Source organism: Rhipicephalus microplus, chromosome 9, assembly GCF_043290135.1.
Source record: "Rhipicephalus microplus isolate Deutch F79 chromosome 9, USDA_Rmic, whole genome shotgun sequence".
NCBI classification, from domain to species: Eukaryota; Metazoa; Arthropoda; class Arachnida; order Ixodida; family Ixodidae; genus Rhipicephalus; species Rhipicephalus microplus.
In genome coordinates this window covers 9,957,826-9,980,131 of record NC_134708.1, presented here as the reverse complement: position 1 = coordinate 9,980,131, position 22,306 = coordinate 9,957,826, and the positions used below count along the sequence as shown (strand labels likewise).

Here is a 22,306-nt window from a genome sequence, read left to right as displayed (position 1 = left end):
TGTAAGGAGCCAGACTAGAGCACGCCCTAGCGCGTGAGCGCGTTTGGGCAGTGCTCGTGCTAGCTGTTGCACGTGCGCAGTAAGGGTGGTTGCACAAACCAGACTGAGCTTCGGCGTAAGCTGCTTCGCATCTGAAGAAGAGATCCCGGGCCCTTTACGCATTGAACTGTACAGGACGACTAGAAGGCGAAAGCCACATTCTTTTAGTTGCGGTGCATCTCTTGCTCGGAGGGTACGTCACGCGTCCATAGCCCGCACTCACACTAAGCATGCACCACTCTCCTCTTTCCTTCTCTCCAACAGCTGCACGTAACTCTCTCGACTACTTTCCTACCACCTGCTTGCGCTCGCTCCCCCAGTCTTTCCATTCGTTTGACCACGTTGAGGTCAGTAAACTGCACAAACTTAACTAATGTTAGCCTCCCTGTCTTTCATTCAGTCTCCCTAATTCTCTATTTTTTGACATATATCTTCAATCCAACACGCAGTCATTATTTTCTAGTAGACTCTGTAAGCAAAACAACGTCAAACTATGCAACTATCGGTTGTTACTGTACGTTACGCAGTGGCACCTGGGGTACAAGAGTGTGCAGCACACACCGACTTGGCGTGGCTTCGACACATTCCTCGGCTACTACAACGGCGACATCTTTTATTTCAACCACACCATTAGGGAGGTGAGTAACCAGAGCCTGCATGCCTGTTTCTTTAGTTCATATACTTTCGACTGCCACGCGTGATAGCGTCTTCTGAATATGATTGCCTTTTGATGATGGAAGGGCGATGCAATACGTAATTAAAACCGGACTTCGTTTGCTGAATTAGAATGCCTCGAACGGTTGTTGGTTCATTTCTATGAAGTATTAAGAAATGCGCGAAAGAGGAAAACGAACACCGAACAAGTACAGAGGCTTCCAATACACGAAGACGAAGATAATAAGCGCACGCTTTGTGTGGGTCTTTTCTAGAGTGGTATACTTCTTCCTGATTAGCACATTTTTTATAATTCATATTGCTTACTCCGCGAGAGATACAAGGTGTTTCAGCCAACTAGCTCTATCTGGGCACAGAGCTAAGATTGCTTAATCAAGGTATTATTTAGTATTGTTAGTGAAAATATCCAAAGCAACAGTTGTAGCCGTGACTCCAGAACGTCGGGATATTTCATACATTCCTAGATAACTGGCAATCCAATAAACCGAGTGATTAGCAAAGATTGCTAACCTTAAAAACAAACTCCAACGAAAAATATTCAATAGAAATGTTTTAACGCTTGTTCAGCCACGTCCGATTACTTCATCTATGCTACATGACTGCACTGTTGAGTTATTCCCAGCGCTTCCTTAGGGTGTGCAAGGTCAAAAAGTATACCTGAATCAGAAAAGTTAGCTGAAAGCCCATGGTTACGTATTAGAGACTTCAAAAAAAACACTAGTTGAAGGTTAGTCTTCGCGCCGGCGATCAATTTTGTTTTGTCATTATATTTAACGTGCGAATAGGTTTTGTGCACTGGTCGTACGCTACATGTAACCATATCGACTCTGCTTGTATTTCCAACAACATAACGAAAATCTTCAGATGGACTACTCTCGTTACTGAACGTAGTATCAATATCCATAAAATACGCCTGTTCTGGCCAACGTGTCACTAGAAACCAATGTACACATAACGTATGCAATTTATGTCCTTGCCTAGGTAAGCAACAGGAGCACCTGTGCACCAAACATTGATCCTGAATACATCAAACTACAACAGTGCATTGAGCTTGGGTATTTCCGACAAGCAAAGTGCCCTATCAGCCACGCGCGGCTGTATTACACGGGAGGAAATTAATCGACTTCGGGCACCAAAAACGATGTCTACCGGAAGTGTAACAGACGCACAGCTTGCCGCTAAAGCGATTTACTGCTATCTGGAAGTCCATGCATATTAACGCGATAAGGTTATCGAGCTCGTTTCACAGTAACTCCGGCGTCAGCGTCCTTCATCGTGGGCAAAAAAAAATAGCGTTTCCACGAGTGTTATTCTAGATAGATGCAAATAAAGAAAGAGTCGCAACATATTCACGAAGTGTATGATGATGAGAGGGACGAAGCGTCCATCTGTCCGTCCGTCCGCCTCTATCCGGGTGTTCTCGTGATCGTTATTATTATTATATATATATATATAATGAGATATAACAGACAGTAATGCCAAGGAATGTACAGGGGAAGTTATTAGAACCAATGGAATATAAAATAAGAAAGAAAAGTGGGTGAAAAAATAACCAGCCGTGAGCAGGTTACATTTTACATTCCATTGGTTCTAATAACTTCCCCTGTACATTCCTTGACATTACTGTCTGTTATATCTCATTATATTGTGTCAAAACACGGGAAAACGAGCCCTTAGGTATACATTTGTTTCCCTTTATATATATATATATATATATATATATATATATATATATATATATATATATATAGAGAGAGAGAGAGAGAGAGAGAGAGAGAGAACTTAACGGTTGTCTTAATCTTATTTCCAACGGTTTCACCGGTGGACCGGTCTTCGTCAGGGTTGTCAGGGTTTGAATAAGCGGCCACTCGTTGTTGGTGCGCTAAGGTATATATATATATATATATATATATATATACATACATACATACATACATACATACATACATACATACATACATACATACATACATACATATATACATACATACATATATATATACATACCTAGCCTATATCATACATACCGTAGCCTATATCAAAAGAAGGATAGACTTAACGCATTAATCAATGATTCTGAAGCCGATATCGTCGTACTGACGGAGACTTGGCTCACGAGCAAAATATCGGTGGATGAGTTATTTCAGTGTGACAAAAATTTTGTGGTATATCGACGTGATCGCAGTGACAGGACAGGTGGTGGTGTACTAATCGCAATCAGTGACCAGCTAAAATCTTTTGCTGTCTCTGTAACTACAGACCTTGAAATTATCTGGTGCTGCTTAACGTTCAATTATAAGAAAATTATTCTTGGCGCCGCTTATCGGTCTCCATCCTTTGCTACCGGTTTTTGTGAAGGTCTTCATGATAGTTTGAATCAAATTGTGGTAAAATATCCAGGAGTAGAAATTGTTTTGGTTGGTGACTTTAATTATCCCAATATTCAATGGCTGCACTCCACTCCTTTAGTCGAACCTGCATCTGCTGATGCATCATCGTTTCTCGACGTTTGCTCTTTTTTTAACTTATCCCAGCTTGTCGAACAGCCAACCCGTGTAACACCGAAATCATCGTCTTTGCTTGATCTCGTCCTGTCATCTGCCCCAGATATTATTTCGTCAATAACACACATCCCCGGCTTGAGCGACCATGACGTATTGCAGTTCGCTCTTTCCCTTCCTGCTACAAGAAAACAGAAGCGCATAAAAAGCATCAGGGACTACAATAGAGCCAACTTCGAAGCTATTAATACGGGGCTTTGTATTTTTCTTGATAGCTTACTGCCACGTTATAGAGAACTAAGCGTTGATTACATATGGAATTCCTTCAAACAACAGGTCTATCGATTAATCAACAAACATATACCGTTGCGGCGCGTTTATAGTAATACTAATGCTCCCTGGTTTACCCGTTATTTGAAACGATTGTCTAACAAGAAAGCCAGGCTCTATCGTACTGCCAAGAAATCTACTGGGCCGCAACGCTGGTCAGCCTACAAATTAGCAGCCGCATCTTACACCAAGGCCCTTCTAACGGCAAAACGTACCTTTTTTCAGTCAACTCTACCGTTATTGTTAAAGACAAATCCTAAGCGTTTCTGGAGCATAATGAAGCCTAAAAACGACACCACAATAAGCCTGGTTGATAATCGCGGTGTACCAGTTTCTAGCCATCTGTGCGCTTCGCTGTTAAATAATAGCTTCGCCAGGTCTTTTTGTAACCCGGTTGTAGATAATTTTCCAGATCTTCAGTGTGTAAATTTTTTCCCAATGGACCCTATAGTTTTCGATCCAACTGGAATTTCTGGCGTCATCAGCAGCCTGAAACTGTCTTCTTCATGTGGCCCTGACGGTATTAATTCAAAATTTCTGAAGAATACTAAAGAGTATATGTCGATTATATTATATTGCCTTTACACTAAATGTTTCGATGACGGTTACTTGCCTAAAGATTGGAAAACAGGCCGGTTGGTACCCCTTCACAAATCAGGCGACGCACATAACCCCTCGAATTACCGACCCATCTCGCTTACTTCGGTTCCATGCAAAATTCTTGAGCACATAATTTTTTCCAACCTTGTTAAGCATTTAGAATCAAATAAGCTCTTCCATTACTCGCAGCACGGTTTCCGGAAATTATTTTCGTGTGAAACACAACTAATCACGTTTACTAACGATCTGCATGTATATCTTGATTCAGGTTTTGTGACTGACTGTATATTTCTAGATTTTTCAAAAGCATTCGATAAAGTAAATCACCAGCTACTATTACATAAACTCAGCCATTTGAAAATTGATCCACAAGTACTACAGTTTATCCGAATCTTTCTTGCTAACCGCACGCAGTTTGTATCCATTAACGAAACTGACTCTCCCGAGGTGGCGGTACATTCAGGAGTACCTCAGGGTTCTGTGCTGGGGCCTTTACTGTTTCTAATATACATTAACGACCTGCCTTCTAACATTTGTTCTCCAGTTTGTCTTTTTGCTGATGACTGTGTGCTTTACCGTAAAATTACTAACGATACTGATATTGCCTGTCTACAATCCGACCTTAACAACATTATTTCCTGGTGTAACCTCTGGCACATGGATCTTAACGTTTCTAAATGTAAATCAATGAGAATTTCGCGTAACAAACTACCTAGCCCTGATTACTTTCTTAAAGATACCTTACTAGAGTCAGTTGAATCTTACAAATATCTCGGTGTGCACATAACCAATAACCTATCCTGGGCGCGCCAAATTGAATATGTATCATCTAATGCAAACCGCATGCTAGGCTACTTGAAAAGAAATTTCTCGCTGTCCCCGTCTTCCTTAAAAAAGCAGCTATATATAACCTACGTGCGCCCTAGGCTTGAATATGCTTCCTCAGTTTGGGACCCTGGCTATGTAACACTATCTAATAAAATTGAAGCTGTGCAAAACCGCTCCGCAAGGTTCATACTTTCTAACTATCAACGCACTTCCAGTGTTACTAACATGAAATCCAGCCTTGACCTTGCTCCTCTTGCTACTCGCCGGAAACTTGCTCGCCTTTGTGTGCTGCATAAAGCGTATCACCATAACCCCATACTTAAATCACGTTGGCTCAACCCTCCTTTTTTCCTATCTGAACGCCTCGACCATCATTACAAGGTTCATATTCCACGCCAAAACACCGTAACATACTCCCATTTTTTTTTACCAAAAACATGCCATGATTGGAACAACCTGCCTGCGTCACTAGTCACGATTATTAATCATGAACGCTTTCGGGCGGCACTAGAAAATGTTATGCATTGATGTGCTCAACGAATTTTCTTTTTCCCTGGTTTTGTTTGCTGCTGTTCGGTTACCGTTCATTTGTGTATCGCAAATACGTTGTGCCATGTTGTAGTTTTTTTTTTCAATTTTTTTTTCTATTTTTTTTTCTTTTTTTTTCGCGGTGCTTCCTTGTTTGATTTTGATTTTTTGATTCCTTGTTTGATTTGTCGCGGTGCTTCCTGTTGTCGCGGTGCTTCATTTACACGTTTTTCTCGAGTGTTGTACGCATGTACTGAATGTGATTTGTTTTTCACGTTTCAATTGTATTTTTTTGTCTTCTAAACCCACTCCCCTCTATAATGCTGTATGCCCTGAGGGTAAAATAAACAAATAAATAAATAAATAAATAAATAAATACATACCTATATATATATATATATATATATATATATATATATATATATATATATATATATATATATATATATATATATATATATATATATATATATATATATATATATATATATATATGACTGTGTCCGGTCGTGACATGATCCTGTCTCCGTACATCAATCGTTAAACCCTTTCCGTCTGACACAAGTGGCACATGCCCGTATACCACGGACCACGGTATACGCGGGTATGCGCCACAGGTGATTGACAGTTTATATTTACCTTCAAACAGCGAGGACCAGCGAAAATCGAGCGATAGTTGGGTGTCACGGCTCCTTTATTTGGTGTGGAGCGTAATTTGTAAAGAGCATTGCTATGAACGCGTGAACGACCCGAGTCTGACGACAGCGGAGGCGCACTCGCGAGCCGTTACGTATATAGAAGGCGGCGTGTTTAGCAAGCGTGTGCATTCCGGTCGACGATATTGGTTCGTGATCAGCTGCGTGCGCACTGGAGCTATTAGAGCTCTTTTGAGTTCGGCATTCAACAACGAATGGTTTGAAGCGGGCGACAATTGGGTAGAAAACGACGGCTGCACTCCAAGCACATGATAAAATAATAAAATTCCGCCATATCCACGAAGTGAATGATGATGAGTGGGCGAAGCTCCGGAGGTAAACCTGGTAAACCATGAATCCTCTGTACATTTAGCCCACTCGATTTTATTACATCGCTCCCCCTAGCGTACGTCGCCGCAGTAAATCGAACGATTGCCTTCAACCAATGACACGCGCCATATGTGACATCATTCCTATTTTATAAGATCTCGCGTCTTTCATCAACTACAAGTACCGCTTTCTAGTTTATAACATCTTGCATCTTTTCATCATCAGCTACAAGTACCACCATCTAGTAAACACTACAAGAACTAAACGAGAGGTGGCTACATACAGGAGACGGTACCGCCATCTAGTGAACACTGCAAGAACTAAACTAGAGGTGGCTACGCTCAGACCCAGTCGTCCAGTTAAGGGTCGTGGAGTGGGCCACACAGGTCGCCGCCAACCTTGGGTTGATGGCCACCCAACACGGAATCATCCTCAGTTGCTTTCTGACGAAATAAAGTTTTACCATCCATCCATACAGGGGACGGTACCGCCATCTAGTGAACACTGCAAGAACTAAACTAGAGGTGGCTACATACAGGCTACAGGGGACGCACAGCCCACGCCCTAAGGAGCTTCGCCCCTAAAATGTGGGCATATAATGAATGGCCCTCTTCAAGTTACCACAATACACGCGTTAGGTGTTGCGTTTCCACTTTGTATGTTTTACTCCATTTTACTTACTTCTGTTGTAATTACAGTACTGCATTTACCATACGCAGTCTGAGTGCCTTTACTAAGTTGAGTGTGAAAATTTGCGCGTGCCTTGTATTCACTGTATTGATATTCCGGTATTGTATTCCTTTTTTTTTAGTGTACTATGAGTGTCCTTCCTACAAGGACCGAATTCTGGCGTGCAGTATGTTGTAAAGTTTCAGACACGCCAAGACGAAATGGCAGTGTCCGGCAGCGGGCGGGGTTTGTAGGCGGCGACTTCTAGAGCTCACTTTGCAATGAAATATTATTTCACAGTACACTTTCGATAATAACGCAGATAATACACACTCTACTGTTATACGTCACTAAAAACTGCACTTTAGAGGGTGACCTTGCCATGGCCTTTTTAGAGAAGAAAGCAATTAACCTCATCTTGCCTATAGGCTTATTGTCTCTTTGATTAGTTTGTTTGCGTCTAACATGTAAGCGAAACCATCCAAAATTGTTTTCCTTTGTAGAGTATAGAGATGAGGTTACCAATCTCGTGAGGCTGATTAACGACTTGCGGTATAGGCCTACGGCTTCATTGTGAGGCAGTTACACTGCGCTTTGCCCCTACCCGCAATATATCGCCGTGTAGACGATTAACAGGACAATGACCGATTGAGCACAACAATTCTGGGAGCAATATTGCGTGGTGCACTTCGTTATCGTTTTTCAGCATAGCCATACATGTATAGACTATTTTCGACATTGTAGAGAAAACCACTATAGGCACGCGACAGTGGACCAGAGGACTTTTTGGGCCGCCTAAGCATTGTTGATACCAACCGCCAGGGATACTAAGAAAATGAAACTCTCGCTGAACACATTGAGACGCTGAAGTGTCATGCCCTTTTTGGCGCGTTTTCAAAGAACGCTTCTTGGGCACTTACATAATCACCCGTGACCCCCCTGCTCAAAAATAAAAAAGACAATGATATGCACGTGCAAGTTTGGTTTTGCTGCGTCTAATCGCTAGGCTACGCATTGGAAGACTCGGTTTTGCGGCACCTACTCACTAGTCTGTGTGTTCTGGCGCTAACATCAGATCTCGTAAACTGCATTGCCGGGTGCTTGATTTTTTTTCGAACAGGCCAAGTTGCTACCACTTTTGTTTTCTGGCCTCATAATTAAACGTGTTTTACTTCTTTATTATTAGCTATTATGCTCAATATGTCATATATGCACTTTTCTTCATCCTATTCTTGGAATAGTGTTCTTTCACGACTTTTCCCGGTGACGCGTTGCTTGTAATATATAAATCTTACGTGCTTTGTGCCTTACTTCCTCCCGTAATGACTAGCGCCTTGAATATACGAGAAATAAATAAACATATGCACAAATAGGGTGAGACACGAACCGTAACTTCTCGTGCTGCCCGCTGCACTATACGCAGGAACAACATTGCGGCTTGGATTTATGGCGCAACGTCGGCCATTCGACGCAGTCTGCCACAGATCTAAACGGCACCTACTCGACGCATCTGTTCAACGACGAGGCCAAGCGCATCATCGCTGAACACGACGTAAAAAAAGTAAGCTTGAAGTAGACAGTTTTTTTTTTTTCTAGCGATAGCAAATATATGGGCACTATCCCCACCTTTTAACGTCAAAGTGTTTTACACGACGGTCCCCCACGGATGACTGACATATTTCCGTCATTGATACGACGACATTGTGAATTATATAATGACAGATCGCAAAGAAATAAAACTGGGCAAAAAGACCACCAGGCCTGCGCGAAACTCGCAGCATTGTCACACAAAAAGCTGGAAAAGCGGCCTTTCAACGCCCTTTCGTTACCACTCATTGGGTAAGCTGCTGCAAGCACACTTGGAGGGTACCCACTACACGCCATAAATCATTGGGTAGTATTTAGGCATTGACTATGCCATCCTTCGTCATTCTTCGGAGAAGCGTGGTACCAGTTGCACACTTGCAAGGAGCTTTGTGCAACTTTTTGTGTGTGTGTGTGTGATGTAGCTGACGATGATGAACTATGCCAGAAGCTTTTGTAAGAGGTTGGAGCATTCGACGGCCCACTCGTTGCACAATTCGCATTATTTGACCGCTGGTTGCTCCTCTGCTGTTCTAAAACGCTTTATTACTCATATCAACAAGATTCCTTTCGCGACATCGAGGCTGACTGAGGTTAGTTTGCGAAGGAGTTCCAAGCACCGGCTTGGCTCAGTGATTGAATAATAGACCAGCACGCAGCAAACCCGGGTTCGAATCCCACTGTGTTCTTGGTGTTTTTATTTACATAGTTTATTTTTCTTATATCGTGCGATAGTGGTTATACCAACACCGGCGGCGGCGGCGCACACGCGACCCGTGTGTTGTGATCTCATAACAGCTTTCGATCGCTGTAAAAATAGTAGAAAGTCGAGCGTGGTGCGAATCGAGTCGGCCACAAAGCGCGCGCTCTTCAACTTACTAATGGCGAGCTTTATACACACCATTTACCGCTGGCCGTACCCAGAGATCGGCGACTTCAACATGGCTGTTACCAGTGGCGATATGGCACGAAGTATCCGCAGGACGTAAAGTTACTGTATATGCTACTGTCAGGTAGCATAAAAAGGTAGTATATACAAAAACCTTAGCAGAACGCTCTCTAAATGTCTTCGCCCCGCGCGGTGAATGCACGCCTCAACAGGGCGTGGTCTCTCACGCGTCCGCACTTTCCCGTGATCGCGCCATATGTCTTGGGCTTTCACCGCATGTGCGAGTTACAGAGAGCACGAAGGTCACTTCTCTCGCTGCAGCGGCTGCGCTTGCGAAGGGAGCACGCTGCACACACACTAGTAACAATGTTCGTGCTCGTCTTGTGTGTACTAGTGCGATGTATATTTTGTGTCTGAGCAGAGCACTTTTAAATGTCGAACTGTGACAGCTCATCCCATGGTGTGTTCTGTTCGTGCGTGCTTTGTGCTTAAGGAATTTGTACGCTCTTCGAAATAAAATTTAGTTTTTTGTTGGAAGTAAGCGATCCCCTTTGTCTTTTCCCTAATCCATTGTCTCAGATACTTTACGCGCTGCGTCATTAGTTAGAATTTGCAAATTTCGAGCGACTTCTCGTCCTTCGCATGGCTTTACGATTTGTGGCTATGGCATTCATTGCTTACACCTTTTGGCGAAATATTGCACAACAAACGCTCAACTGATTTTCCGAAAACGTTTTCCTTTCGTGTAATAGCGATTCCTATGACACACGGATCAGCCACGCTTTTTGCCTTCGCCTTTACGGCGTTTCGAAAAATTGAAGGCTCGTGCACAACTGTAACACCACAAATAAATTTCGACCTCTAAGTGCTTTGGCATCCTTTGAAGGGTGGGCGAGGAAGACTACATACAAGGCTGCAAGGGCTCAAGCGTCTGACATCATTTACTGTTGTTCCGCAGCCCCTGTTTCTGCATATTTGTCATGAGGCTGGCCACACCGTTTGCGACAACTGCACCGCAGAGGCACCGAAAGAGAACGTGGACAACTTCGCGTACATCTCAAACTACAACAGAAGTGCATTGGCCGGTGAGTTTCGGAAATCACATACGATGTTTTATTTCCCACCATGTAATACCATATACGCAAGGACATCAAAGCCAAGAAGGTGAATGGGGTAGCTCTACCACACGAGATATACGCAGTGCTACCACGGTTAGAGCTCAGGTTAGGCTGCCACAGCATACAAAAACAAACGCGGTCCTTGAGATCCAAGCAAGCTAGCTTGGCCACTGGGTGATAATGGTAAATTTCTCTGGCGTAGAGGCGGGGGAGGGGGGAGAGGAGGGTATTGTTCAACAACTTCTGGTCGTGCCAGCTTCTCGGTTCCACAGAAAAGAACACGCCGGAACACACAGAAAGGATAGTTGAAACGGCGCCTCCTCTTAGGCAAAGTATTTATGGCAACGCTATTGGTTGGTTAGTTCGTTGGATCTAACGTCCCAAAGTGACTCGTGCTAGGAGAGAAGCCGCACTGTGGGGCCACGGTAATTTCAGCCCCATGGGGTTCATTAACATGCACGGGCATCGCACAGTAAACGGGCCTCTGGCATTTCGCCTCCACCAAAATGCGTTGGTCACCACGGCCGGTATCGATTCCATACCTTTCGTGTCTGCAGCAGCCGAACACCGTACCGAATAAGCCACCTGGGTGACTGATGCGGTAAACAATTGACGTCAGTTTTGAAAGAATGGAAACCTTATTATGAATGCTACGATGTCGACGAAATACCATTCATGTTGTGAAGCTTCGGAAAGAGCTCCGTGACCTTAGCCTAGAAGACAAACGGAAGCAGCGCGCACGTTTCTGATCAGCAAGCAGCACGTTCCAAAAATCATGCAGCACGTCCTCGTCAGCGTATACACGCGATTAGCTACCATAGCGAAGATAATGAATGGTGAATCAAAGCTGACGTCTCAGAACAGTTACCGAAAGAAGAATCTTCTGAAGTTGGTTAACATATGAGAGTGTTTCTTGTAGAAAGTGTAATGGGCGTAAAATAATGCAAAAGAAAGTAGAGCTAGACCAAGCTGTGTGCAGCGTTCTCCAATTGGGGGAACCGGTCCCTTAGCCAGAAGGGGTCCGGCGAAAAATAGCTCAGCCCCCGCCCCTCATTCCACCCCAACCCATAAAGAAATTCTGTCTACGCCCCTGTTCATACTTGTGCGCACGCATGCAGAACCAGAATGGAGATCATTTAGCGTTTATCGTCTGTACCGTATTTCGGTAATCGGCAAAGGCGTAACGTAACGCCGGATAGCTCACGTCATAGCTGCAACCTGCAGCTGCCACGTCAAGTGTCGCCACCTATGGAGGAATAAAAGCAACTAAAAAACGCGTTATCTATGTCTTCCGAGATTTCTGGAGCACCCATTTGAGTATGGCCCTCGAAAATGACGGAGGACCCCGACACAAAATTTGGAAAGGCGTAATGCTTGTGTTTGATAGTCCTGCATGTGGGGCCACATCTGACCGATCATTAGCGGCGAGCGTTGCCCAGAAGATATTTTATTTGGTTTTAAAAGTAGCGGGGTGGGGGGGGGGGGGTCGTGCTCCTCTGAGTATTCAGGTACAATCGACATTTTCTGTGTTTCACGCAGACAGCGGATTTCCTTGTGACGTTGCAGAAGTCAATAACATTTGCGGGGCGCGTTTGCTACCGCGAGTGGCACCCGACAAGGACTATTGTTCGTCGCCCCTCTCGCTCTGTGTGTCTCGAGGTGGTTTAGACTCCTTCTGCTAAGAATTATTTTCTTTTTTTCTTAGGGGGACACTCTGAAGGCTTCAACATCGTTTTGTTCACCACCCGGGGATCCCTCTATTTGAAAACAGCGTCACTGAAGGTTCAGCGCCGTACGTTGTCTCAGGCGCAGCTTTGCTGTGGGGCGCTAGTTTCTTATGCTATTTAGGCAGGCTTTTCGAACTGACACAAAATCGCTCCGAATTAACGCCGCTAGCATTAATTATACGATGCGTTAGAGCAATTACGATATCATTTCGGCGTTATTAGACGCAAAGCTTCAAATTACTATAGAAAAACTCGGAAACAAAGCTTTCGCTGTCATGGGTCCTTTCAGCACACGAATCTAAAGGAAATAAAAGCTCCACTTCAGAGCAAAAACCCTATAGGGCACACGGCGGCCGCCTGATAGATTCTAGATGGACGGCAACCACTTGCGACGGTGCGGCCATGTTTTAGGGGTGACTGCGTGCATATTCGAGGCATTTCGCCAATAGCGGAATATCGGACGGACCAAAACGCTCTATTAAGACAACAAGCATGCGTATGTACTACATCGAAAACGCGCGCGTTTGTTCGCAGGTGCTATTGAAGTCATGGACCAATCCGTAGGTGAAGTGCTGGCGGCGCTGCAGTCGCGAGGCATGCTCGCCGACAGCATCGTGATTTTCGCCAGCGATAACGGCGGAGGACCACTGGCTTCATCGGCCGTTAAGTACTCCAACGCAGGCTCCAACTGGCCCCTTCGCGGGGTCAAGGAGGAAATTTGGGAAGGCGGCGTGCGGACGCCCGCGGTGTTCTGGTCCGGACGTTCCAGCGGAAGCCTACCCCGACCACCGTCGCAGCAAGTGCTGCACATCTCCGACTGGGCGCCAACGCTGTACGCTGCCGCAGGTATCGAACACGACGCCATTCACTTTAATCATCGACATCCCCATCAATTGCGCTAAGTGCGCTGACAAGAAAAAAAAACTGGGCAAGAGCAAAGCATGCAGGAAAGGGTGTTTAAGATTAACCAACATGATCGGCTATTTGTTGGGATAACTGTTCGCTTCTTCATTTTTAATGGCCCAGAGGCGAGTCGTGGAATTCACCCAATTTATGTGGTGCATACTATGGCGGAAGAAAAAAGAAAGGAAGGAGCGTGATCACGTCACACGAATGAAGCCCACCGTGTCGGCTCAACACCTGATCAAAACGTCAGAGCGTGTGGTAGGTTTTAGTACTCTCGATGGTGATCCGTGTTTGAACTGCCTGCGTGAGCCGGCCGGTCCGCCCCGAAACAGCACCTTTCGTGGTATGGCGGGTGGAAGCTTTACCGCGCGCCATACCTCGAAGTTACAGCCAAGTCTCATTGCTTTCGTGATCTTGCCGGAAAAGGTCATGTGTTGGGCCGACTCTGCTGGCTTCGAAACGGGTCGACTTGCAAAGGCTGGCAACGTAGCGTCATGCTCCTTCTTTGCTTTTTTTACCTCCATGGTGCGTACTCATTCATTCTTCATAATGGAACAACACCGCGACGTCACTAGACGTTCACAAACAGAGACTCTAAAGTGTGCTTCGCCATGTCATGATCAGGTCATAATTGCGTCAAAAGCTGTGTTGATATTGTGTCGTCATGAGCCCATGATGGAATGACGTCATAACGAGAAGTTTATGGTGTACAATGACGAAAGGAGACGCTGACAAGCCAAGCCCCTAAGGGGCTACGGACTCTTAGAGGCTTGGCATTCCTCTGCAACCAATATCTTCTAAGGAAATCCCAAAGTGGGAAGGAATAAAGTTACCACTAATCGGAGCCATAAAACACACGCACACACATGGAGAGAGAGAGAAGGGTAAAAAAGTACACAGAGCTTAGCGAGTAAACTCTCCGGTTGGCTACTCTGTACTTCGGAAGAATGAAAGAGAAGACGAAAGTCTGTAACTACACTACGGAGTCATGTCAGAATATGAAAGGGACCTTAGGGAGTCCCAACCTGCTCCACGATAGCACAATTTAGAAGCATTGTCTGCGAGCAATCATAACACGTTCAGTCAATTTTCTCAAAAAAAACAGCAATGCCTCCGCCCCTCACGCTGAAAACCTGGTGGGCCAGTGCCGCAGTATTTTGTTCCTATAGAGTAATTCCTACTATGTCCTCATTATAGAACGCTTCCCTACTTTTACTAGCCCCAGCATAATGAAATAATACACAGTTTAGCATCGCCGAACATCGCAGCAGGTAAACATTATTTCTTGTATGGTGATATCATATTTGAATTGCTAGAACTATAACAGTTTCTATTATCCATACTTCCATTAGAACACGCTCTAGTTCTTGGCTATGGGACCACACATTTCATGCACATTTTATTTAAGATATGTATGCAATAAAGAACATTCATACTATACTGTGAAGGACATGGTTAACTTGCGTGCTATATCGATTCCTATGACGGAGACATCAACCAAGCTGTCTTTGTGTTCGCAATGCAATACCGCAGTACCGACTACGAGAGTAACAGCATATCAAGCATCTCGCTTTTTCCCGTGCTTTTCTTCACATCACCGCCATTCTTTCCTCGTGACATGTCGCGATTCGTATTGCACAGAAATTGTTTTCATAACGAAAACTGCAATCGATGCCATTTGGCCTGACTCACCGGGGTGGCCAAGGAGGTGCCTTTGCCCATCCACTCATTGCCGTTCATACTATCTTGTCTCCGCAAGGTGGCGACCCTCGAGACCTTGGTGACGTGGACGGTAAGAACCAATGGGATTTGCTGTCCACTGGTAAAGGCAACGGACGCGAGGAAGTCCTCCTGGACATAGAAGGCAAGGAAAAAATGGCAGCTCTGATTTCCGGCAGGTACTCATATTTTACCCTTAAACATGTACACACCAAAAAAGGACTTGACTAAAACAAACCGTCTGAGCCTTCAGAAATTATTTCGGAAAGGAAGTAAAATTTTGTTTTACGGTTTGCTTATAGCCATTACGCTCACCACAAGTTCAATTCGACAAGCGGGACTGTATACACAACAAAAGCACGCGTTCATGGGCATCTTTGAATGAGCAGAGTGTGTTCAACCGCCCACAGCAGCGGCCATCCGCCTTTCGCTCGGTGCGACGGCGCATGCACGCTTTCAATGGCGATGAAGTCGTGAAGCGTAGTGGTGAAGTCTCCGATGTCGGAGCCTTCTGTTCCGGTGAGCCCAGATCCCCGCACGAAGCCCTGCAAGCCCACCAAAGGGGTAGGTGGCCGCACAGGAAAATGAAAATGTAGATTGGAAAACAAAAAAAAAATCGAGTGAACAGCCAAAGAAAGGTGCACGCGTTATAAACAGTAATTGGGAACCTTCAGTAGAAGGAACAATCTGTGCCTGTGTACTTCTGCGTCTGCCTGAAACGCATTCTCTCTGCGCAGTTGTGTTGCACAACACGCTTCTATGAAATGCATCTGTATTGTACACTGCAGGTACAAGCTGGTGAGTCGACCCAGCGGTCCTAACGACCCGGAGCTCGACACTCAAGTGGCACCTCCGCAGGGGCAGCCTCCCGAGGACCTCGACCTGGACACCCTGGTGACGTCATCGATGGCCTGGAAGGCGCTGCAGAACGCTTCGCTTGACGCCGGCGGGCGAAGCCAGTCTTCGCCGCGAGCCAACTGGCGCCAAGAGGCAATGCTCAACTGCACCGCGAATAACGGCAGCACGCAGAGCAACTTCGATCCGTACGACAAAGTATTCGTGTTCGACATCTTCAGCGACCCGTGCGAGCTTAACAACCTCGCATCATCCAACACCAAGGTACGAAAACCCGGACGTAAGCCGGCACTACTTCCACAGGTCTGGTAGCAGAGTGACTCCACGTAAGATCGAACAAAGCATGCCCAGTCGACCTCCTAAATTTATTACGAAGTTTTATTTATTGTTGCCTGATAAGGAAAAAGAAGAGAACCTCAATTGGTTTTACCAGGAAAAAAGTTTCTGAAGCACAGTAAATCAATAATGACGAAGAGGTGGAGTGCCACGCTCACCTGCCATGCTATTTTTCCTGACTTTAGCGTTGCATTACCCAAACAACATTAAAGCTACGTGCATCATACTTGTTTGGATAAATGTATGCATGTTATTGCTTGAGTTCAGTTATTTTTCGCCTCTCTGGGTAAACTCAGTACGAGTTTTATTAAAATTCGAAAATCGACCCAGAAAACGTTTTTTTTTTTTTTGCCTACTTAGCAGACCTTTACTTCAAAACGGGCGTACGATCGAGCGGCGAAAATTCCGCATTACTTTCTCATCATGCGAATGCAATGCTAAGCATTGCGTTCGCAGCACACTAGAGCGCGTGTCAACGGTCCCTTTTTGGTTTTTGTTATGTTTCACCTCATAACAATCCAGCATTGCAACGGAGCGTACTTATGTTTCTTTTCCTTCATGAGATGGCTATAAAAATAGTGTTGCAATTTTTGCAATTTCCTGTAACATGTGCATGGAAGCATGCTTTTTACAGGATTGCATATTTGAAGAACAGATATAGCTAGAAACAGCCCCCCCCCCCCCTCCCCATTTATTGACAAGCTCTTCATATCGAACTTGTATGGCCCTTCCATTAGACCATTCCTTGCCAGAGAGAATTAAAAGGCACCTATGCCACGCTTTACGTTTTGGTAATTGATGACCCCCCTAGCCTTTTGCAGGAAAAATTTGCAAGAAACGTGTACGAAGAGAAATACGTTGTTGCGTTTGGGCTGTTTCTTTTTCTCTCCATCCATATTTTTCGCACAATTTTCCTGGATATGGGATACTAACTCGCCCAACAGTCCATTTCCCTTCCCCCCCTCTTTTTCACACCAGGAGATTAATCACTTCAATAGAATTGAAGGTTGGGCTAGGTGGTGAGATTCCATTTTCGGCCACAGCGCGAGATCGACGAAGGCGGAAGACGGAGCACGTCTGTCTCTTCCGTGTTCAGTCTTCATCGATCTCGCGCTGTATCCATCACTTCCACCAATCCACAAACGATTACCCAATCATCAACGGATGAGAATCACTGTCCCAAAGCATAGTTCACGCTCCGCGAGAACCCGTGGTGCACTAGTTACTAGACGGCCAATTACTATTACAGACTAGTGTACTATAGCCAGACGCTGCATTCTTTCAGCACAGAAATGACACTTAGGGGATGTATTCAACTAGAATTCATCTGTAGTGGCTTCCAAGATTCTGGCAGGCTCTTTTTCTCCACTGAACAGGTTGTCCAAATTTGGAAGCAATCCTATATCGCCACTTGCGCATTCAAAAACACACAAAATGAAGCGTTAATACGCACGATATTCAAGCGAGGCAAGGAACAACGGGTGGGCGGCTGCATGGAAAAGCGGTGTAGTAGACAATTCATGACTGATATTCCACATATATGGAGCACTCTATGGGGCATGTAAAGTAATCACGCCCCACGAATCACCATTTTTTATCACTAAGTGCGCCCGAATCACGGGAAACGCCAGCAGAGAATAACGCGTTCAGTTGTGGATGCACCTAGGTCAGGTGTCTCAAGCACGCAACCCGTAGGCCTCACATACCTCTCTTCGCCCCATATCCTTTTTTTTTAAGTAAGCATGTCTGTGAGCTATCCAGGCATTATTGGGTTAAAACATTGTTTTCCGTGAGGTACCCCGTGTGACTGCTATGTGTTTAAACATAACCGTGAAACAAAAACTATATTGCGAAATCGGCATCCAGATACAGTCATATTGGAGATCGGTATCGACGTGATGTTGGAACCCTGGCTGGCACCATATGTTCTACAGAAATGGCTGTTTTCTAATACCATCTTTAAAAATCATCGGAAGTTCAAGCGACGAAGGTATTGCTGAATTTCCCAAGGACGGTTGGCTTGCACCAGCGGCTGTACACTCTTAATTATTGCGTATACAGCACAAGACAGCCACTCTGCACAGTTACGTTATGTGTGTGCATGTGTGCTTGCACTCTCTTTCTTTACTCCTCTTTCGATCTCCCCATCCCTTCCCCCTGTGCAGGGTAGCATAGCGGTTATGCCAAACAGATTAACATCCAAGCCTTTCCTCTCTTTCGTCGTCGTATTAGTATCCGTATTTGAGTGCGATGACGCGAAAGATTTGGCTTTACATGCAACGCTTGCCGACAATTTGTACATCAAACACTCCCCCCCCTTTTTTTTTTCACCACTTTTACGTGCAGCACTAAAACGTCCCGTGCAGTACTAAACTGCATTACTATGGCCCACTGGCTGCAGTGAATTTAAGACCCCTGCTGCCTCTACCTTGGTCTGTTTAGGGTGCTTTTAAATCTCCCACCGACATTAGCGCTAGGGTGCCGTCTTGTGACGTTTATTGGAAAGCTTGTAGCTGCTTTGATAGAAAACTCTAACTTGCTATTAGCGTCCTCTCTCCCTCTCTTCTACCGAATCTACTGTCAATCCTTTATCTCTTTTATCCCATCATGCTGGTCGCTTGTTCGTGCTCAGTGTACAAACGTGAGAACGACGGGAACGAGCAAATATGCGCGCTTTGTCGTCTCGGAGGCAACTGTTGGTACTCTTCTTACGCCTACTAGATGGCGCCATAAATCCATGCTCGTCAACACGGAGCTCGTCAATGTTTCTCGAATACTACAGCAATTTGGTGCCAGCAAGCGCTGCCTTCAAAACAACTGACTTTTCTGGAGGCACTACTTGCACATGTGCTTTATCAGCCCAGTTTCGTCAATGTGCACCAGAAGCAGAGATATGGAAGTAAACGCACATACAACAACTGCACCAAGTGTCAAAGAGACAAAAATGCCGTCACGAATCTCTACGTTCACAGTATGGCAGCTTGGGCTAGTTGGTATAACATGACGATAATTATCGCGCGAGAAGAGAACGACGACACAGAGACAAGAAGGACACGAAGGACACGAGCGCTACGTGTCCTTCGTGTCCTTGTCTCTACGTGTCATTCGTGTCCTTGTCTCTGCGTCGTCATTCTGTTCTCACGCTGCAACTATCTCTACGTTCACTGTTTTACGCCAACACGCCCATTTCTTTCCTGCAGTTGCGGGATGAGTTGCTGAAGAAGCTGGCCGAGTACCGGAAAACCACTAAGCCTCGACCCAGCAACTACATAAGTGACAAGCGCGGATACCCGGAGCATCACCACTGCACCTGGTCACCGTGGATAGGTGTGAAACGAGCGCCGTATCAGAACTGCTCATGCTAAAAAAGCCGCCGATACACGGGCTTCCAGACAATCCAGGAAATCACAACCGTACGAACTGACACGACCAGCTCACATATTTCAGTTTCAGTTCAGTTTCAGTTTATTGAGCATTTTCTTCACAGAGTTGCGAAAAAGAAAACGCAAGGATAAGAGCAAAAAGCTGCTATGTTAGCAGCTTGACGAGGCTCCTACCCCTTTTCACTTGGCATTACAAAAATCCGCAGAGCACAAAACATGAAAAAACAATTTGACGTCGATTTTCAAAACTTCAAGCAATTAGGAAATAAAAAGAAAATGCATCAAATTTACATCAGTTTCAGGTTTACATAAAATGAGCAAACCACAAAGAGAGAAAAACAACAAAAAACAAAAGAAAACAGCGTGCGGTCAATCATGAAACAATGCACACGTTGCTAAACGGCTACCAAAGTATTACAAAATGATTATACAACGTTTACAACACTGGGTATGCGAAAAGCACAAGTTTTAATGCACAAGGGAAACACTGACGAGTGAAATGTTGCATGTTTTACTCATAAACAAAGCAATAAAAAATGTCAAAGAAAGCAAGCATCATAGGATGCCATGTTACACACGAGCACTATTATAGGGTGTTTCTTTTACATATAGTACTGTAGCCGGACAACTAGAAGAAGCTAAACTACACGCCGCCATTTTGGATGAGAAGGTTCTTAAGTTGTTTTTTATGTATATTAAAGATGCCGATGTTTTTATTTTCAAACATGTTAAAACAAGCTGGAATACAGTGTTCAAGTCTTCTCAAACCGTGATTAGTTCGCGAATAAGGAACAAACCAGGAAGGCCTTTTCCGAATGTCATAATAGGATTGTGTATTTTTCCTGAGGTTACACAGTTTAAGAAAACAAGCGTTGTTTGATAGCAAGCTTTGTTTGTATTTCATAATAAGGTTGAAACTGTGTATGTGATCGATCGGTAAAATCTTATATTCTCTGAATAAATGGCTTGTATGTGCGTCGTATGGTACGTTTGCAATATGACGAATCGCTTTTTTCTGCAGTAAAAATATTTTGTTCCGATTTGCTTTAGATGTATCTGCCCACACTAGACTACAATAGTTTATGTGAGATGAAAACAACGTATTATAGAGTAAAAGTTTATTGTTTGCTGGAAGTATCTGTCGAAGTTTAGAGAGAGCACCACACGTCCTAACTATATTTCTAGTTACCTTATTAACGTGTTCGTCCCAATTAAATTTTTCATTAAAAATTACTCCTAATGATGAAACTTCTTTGACAACCTCAATTTTTTCGGGCCCGAGATATATATCCAAACCACGACAGACAGCCTTGTGAACCGGTGCGAATACCACAGCTTTGGATTTTTTTGTGTTGATCATTAAATAATTTGCAGTACTCCATATGAAGATGTCGTTAAGAATGTTGTTGGCTGAGTCTGCAAGCTTACCTAAATCATTACCATGAAAAAATATACTAGTGTCATCTGCATAAATTATAAAGTCCACATATTTGCTGACACTTGTTATGTCGTTTATATAAATATTAAACAGTAGGGGCCCTAATATGCTGCCCTGAGGTACACCTGACGTTATGGTTAGTAGGGAGGATTGGCTGTCATTTATAACTACAGATTGCTTTCTTTGTGATAAATAAGATTTCAGAAAGTCAAGTGGGGTTTCCCGAAAACCATAATGAAGCAATTTTGCATAGAGTACTTCGTGGTTGATTCTATCGAACGCTTTGGAATAGTCAATAAAAACACCCAGTGTTAACAGTTTCTTTTCAAATGAGTTAAGTATGAGTTCTTTTTGTGTGAGGAGAGCCAGTTCCGTGGACATGCCCCGTCGGAAGCCAAATTGATGCGGTGATAATATAGAGTACTTTTCACAAAAAGACATCACACGTTGATATACGATTTTCTCTAGCCCTTTAGATATAACAGGAAGTATCGAGATCGGACGATAATTAGAAAAGATATTTCGGTCACCAGATTTGTATAAGACACTAACTCTCACATGCTTCATTTTTTCTGGGAAAACTCCCGTGGATAAGCAGATATATATTAAACAGATGAATAAGAACAGGTAACAAAAGATCAAGTGCTGCTTTAATAGTGCTGTTTTTGTTACTGAACTGAAGTAGGTTGTAGTATTGTTATATTGCAAGTGTTCATATACATGTGCACATACAAGTTGTGCTTACTGCCCCGTTTTTTTTTCCTTCGCGCTATTCTTCCACATTGGTTATGAATCAACTAGCCCACCTAAGAACTTTTATGCTGCACGAACATACGTAAACTGCGCTAGAACTCACTCCCCCTCAGCCCTTCTCCAAATAAAAAAATCACAGCATATCGACGAATTGAATGACGATGTGTGGCGCGAAGCTTCGGAGGGTTTTATCGGTAAACCATTTGTCCGTCCGTCCATGTGTCTGTACGTCCGTCTGTCCATCCATCTAGCGAACACTCAAAGTACCGCCATCTCGCATCTTTTTATCATATTTTCATCATATACGAATACCGTCCTCCAGCGGACATTCTAAGGACTAAACGAGAGGTGGCTATCTACTAGTACTACTACTACTACTTCTACCACTACTACTACTACTACT

At 44.2% G+C, this 22,306-nt stretch overlaps 1 protein-coding gene and 1 long non-coding RNA gene across 2 annotated transcripts in view; one reads left to right on the top strand and one right to left on the bottom strand.

Moving 5' to 3' along the window:
* The window catches only part of LOC119163461 (arylsulfatase B), a 32,091-nt gene extending 10,194 nt beyond the window's left edge, over window positions 1-21,897 (top strand). The window contains exons 5-11 of the mRNA XM_037415464.2: window positions 567-677; window positions 8,619-8,756; window positions 10,627-10,753; window positions 13,048-13,359; window positions 15,179-15,317; window positions 15,927-16,257; window positions 19,530-21,897. Of these exons, the coding sequence (XP_037271361.2) occupies window positions 567-677; window positions 8,619-8,756; window positions 10,627-10,753; window positions 13,048-13,359; window positions 15,179-15,317; window positions 15,927-16,257; window positions 19,530-19,694 (1,323 nt within the window). The 3' untranslated portion in view covers window positions 19,695-21,897. The remainder of the gene's footprint in view (window positions 1-566; window positions 678-8,618; window positions 8,757-10,626; window positions 10,754-13,047; window positions 13,360-15,178; window positions 15,318-15,926; window positions 16,258-19,529) is intronic.
* LOC142771527 (uncharacterized) overlaps window positions 1-22,306 on the bottom strand; it is a 177,549-nt gene that overhangs the window by 45,158 nt on the left and 110,085 nt on the right. Inside the window, exon 2 of the long non-coding RNA XR_012885971.1 lies at window positions 15,112-15,270. This is a non-coding gene — a long non-coding RNA (uncharacterized LOC142771527). The remainder of the gene's footprint in view (window positions 1-15,111; window positions 15,271-22,306) is intronic.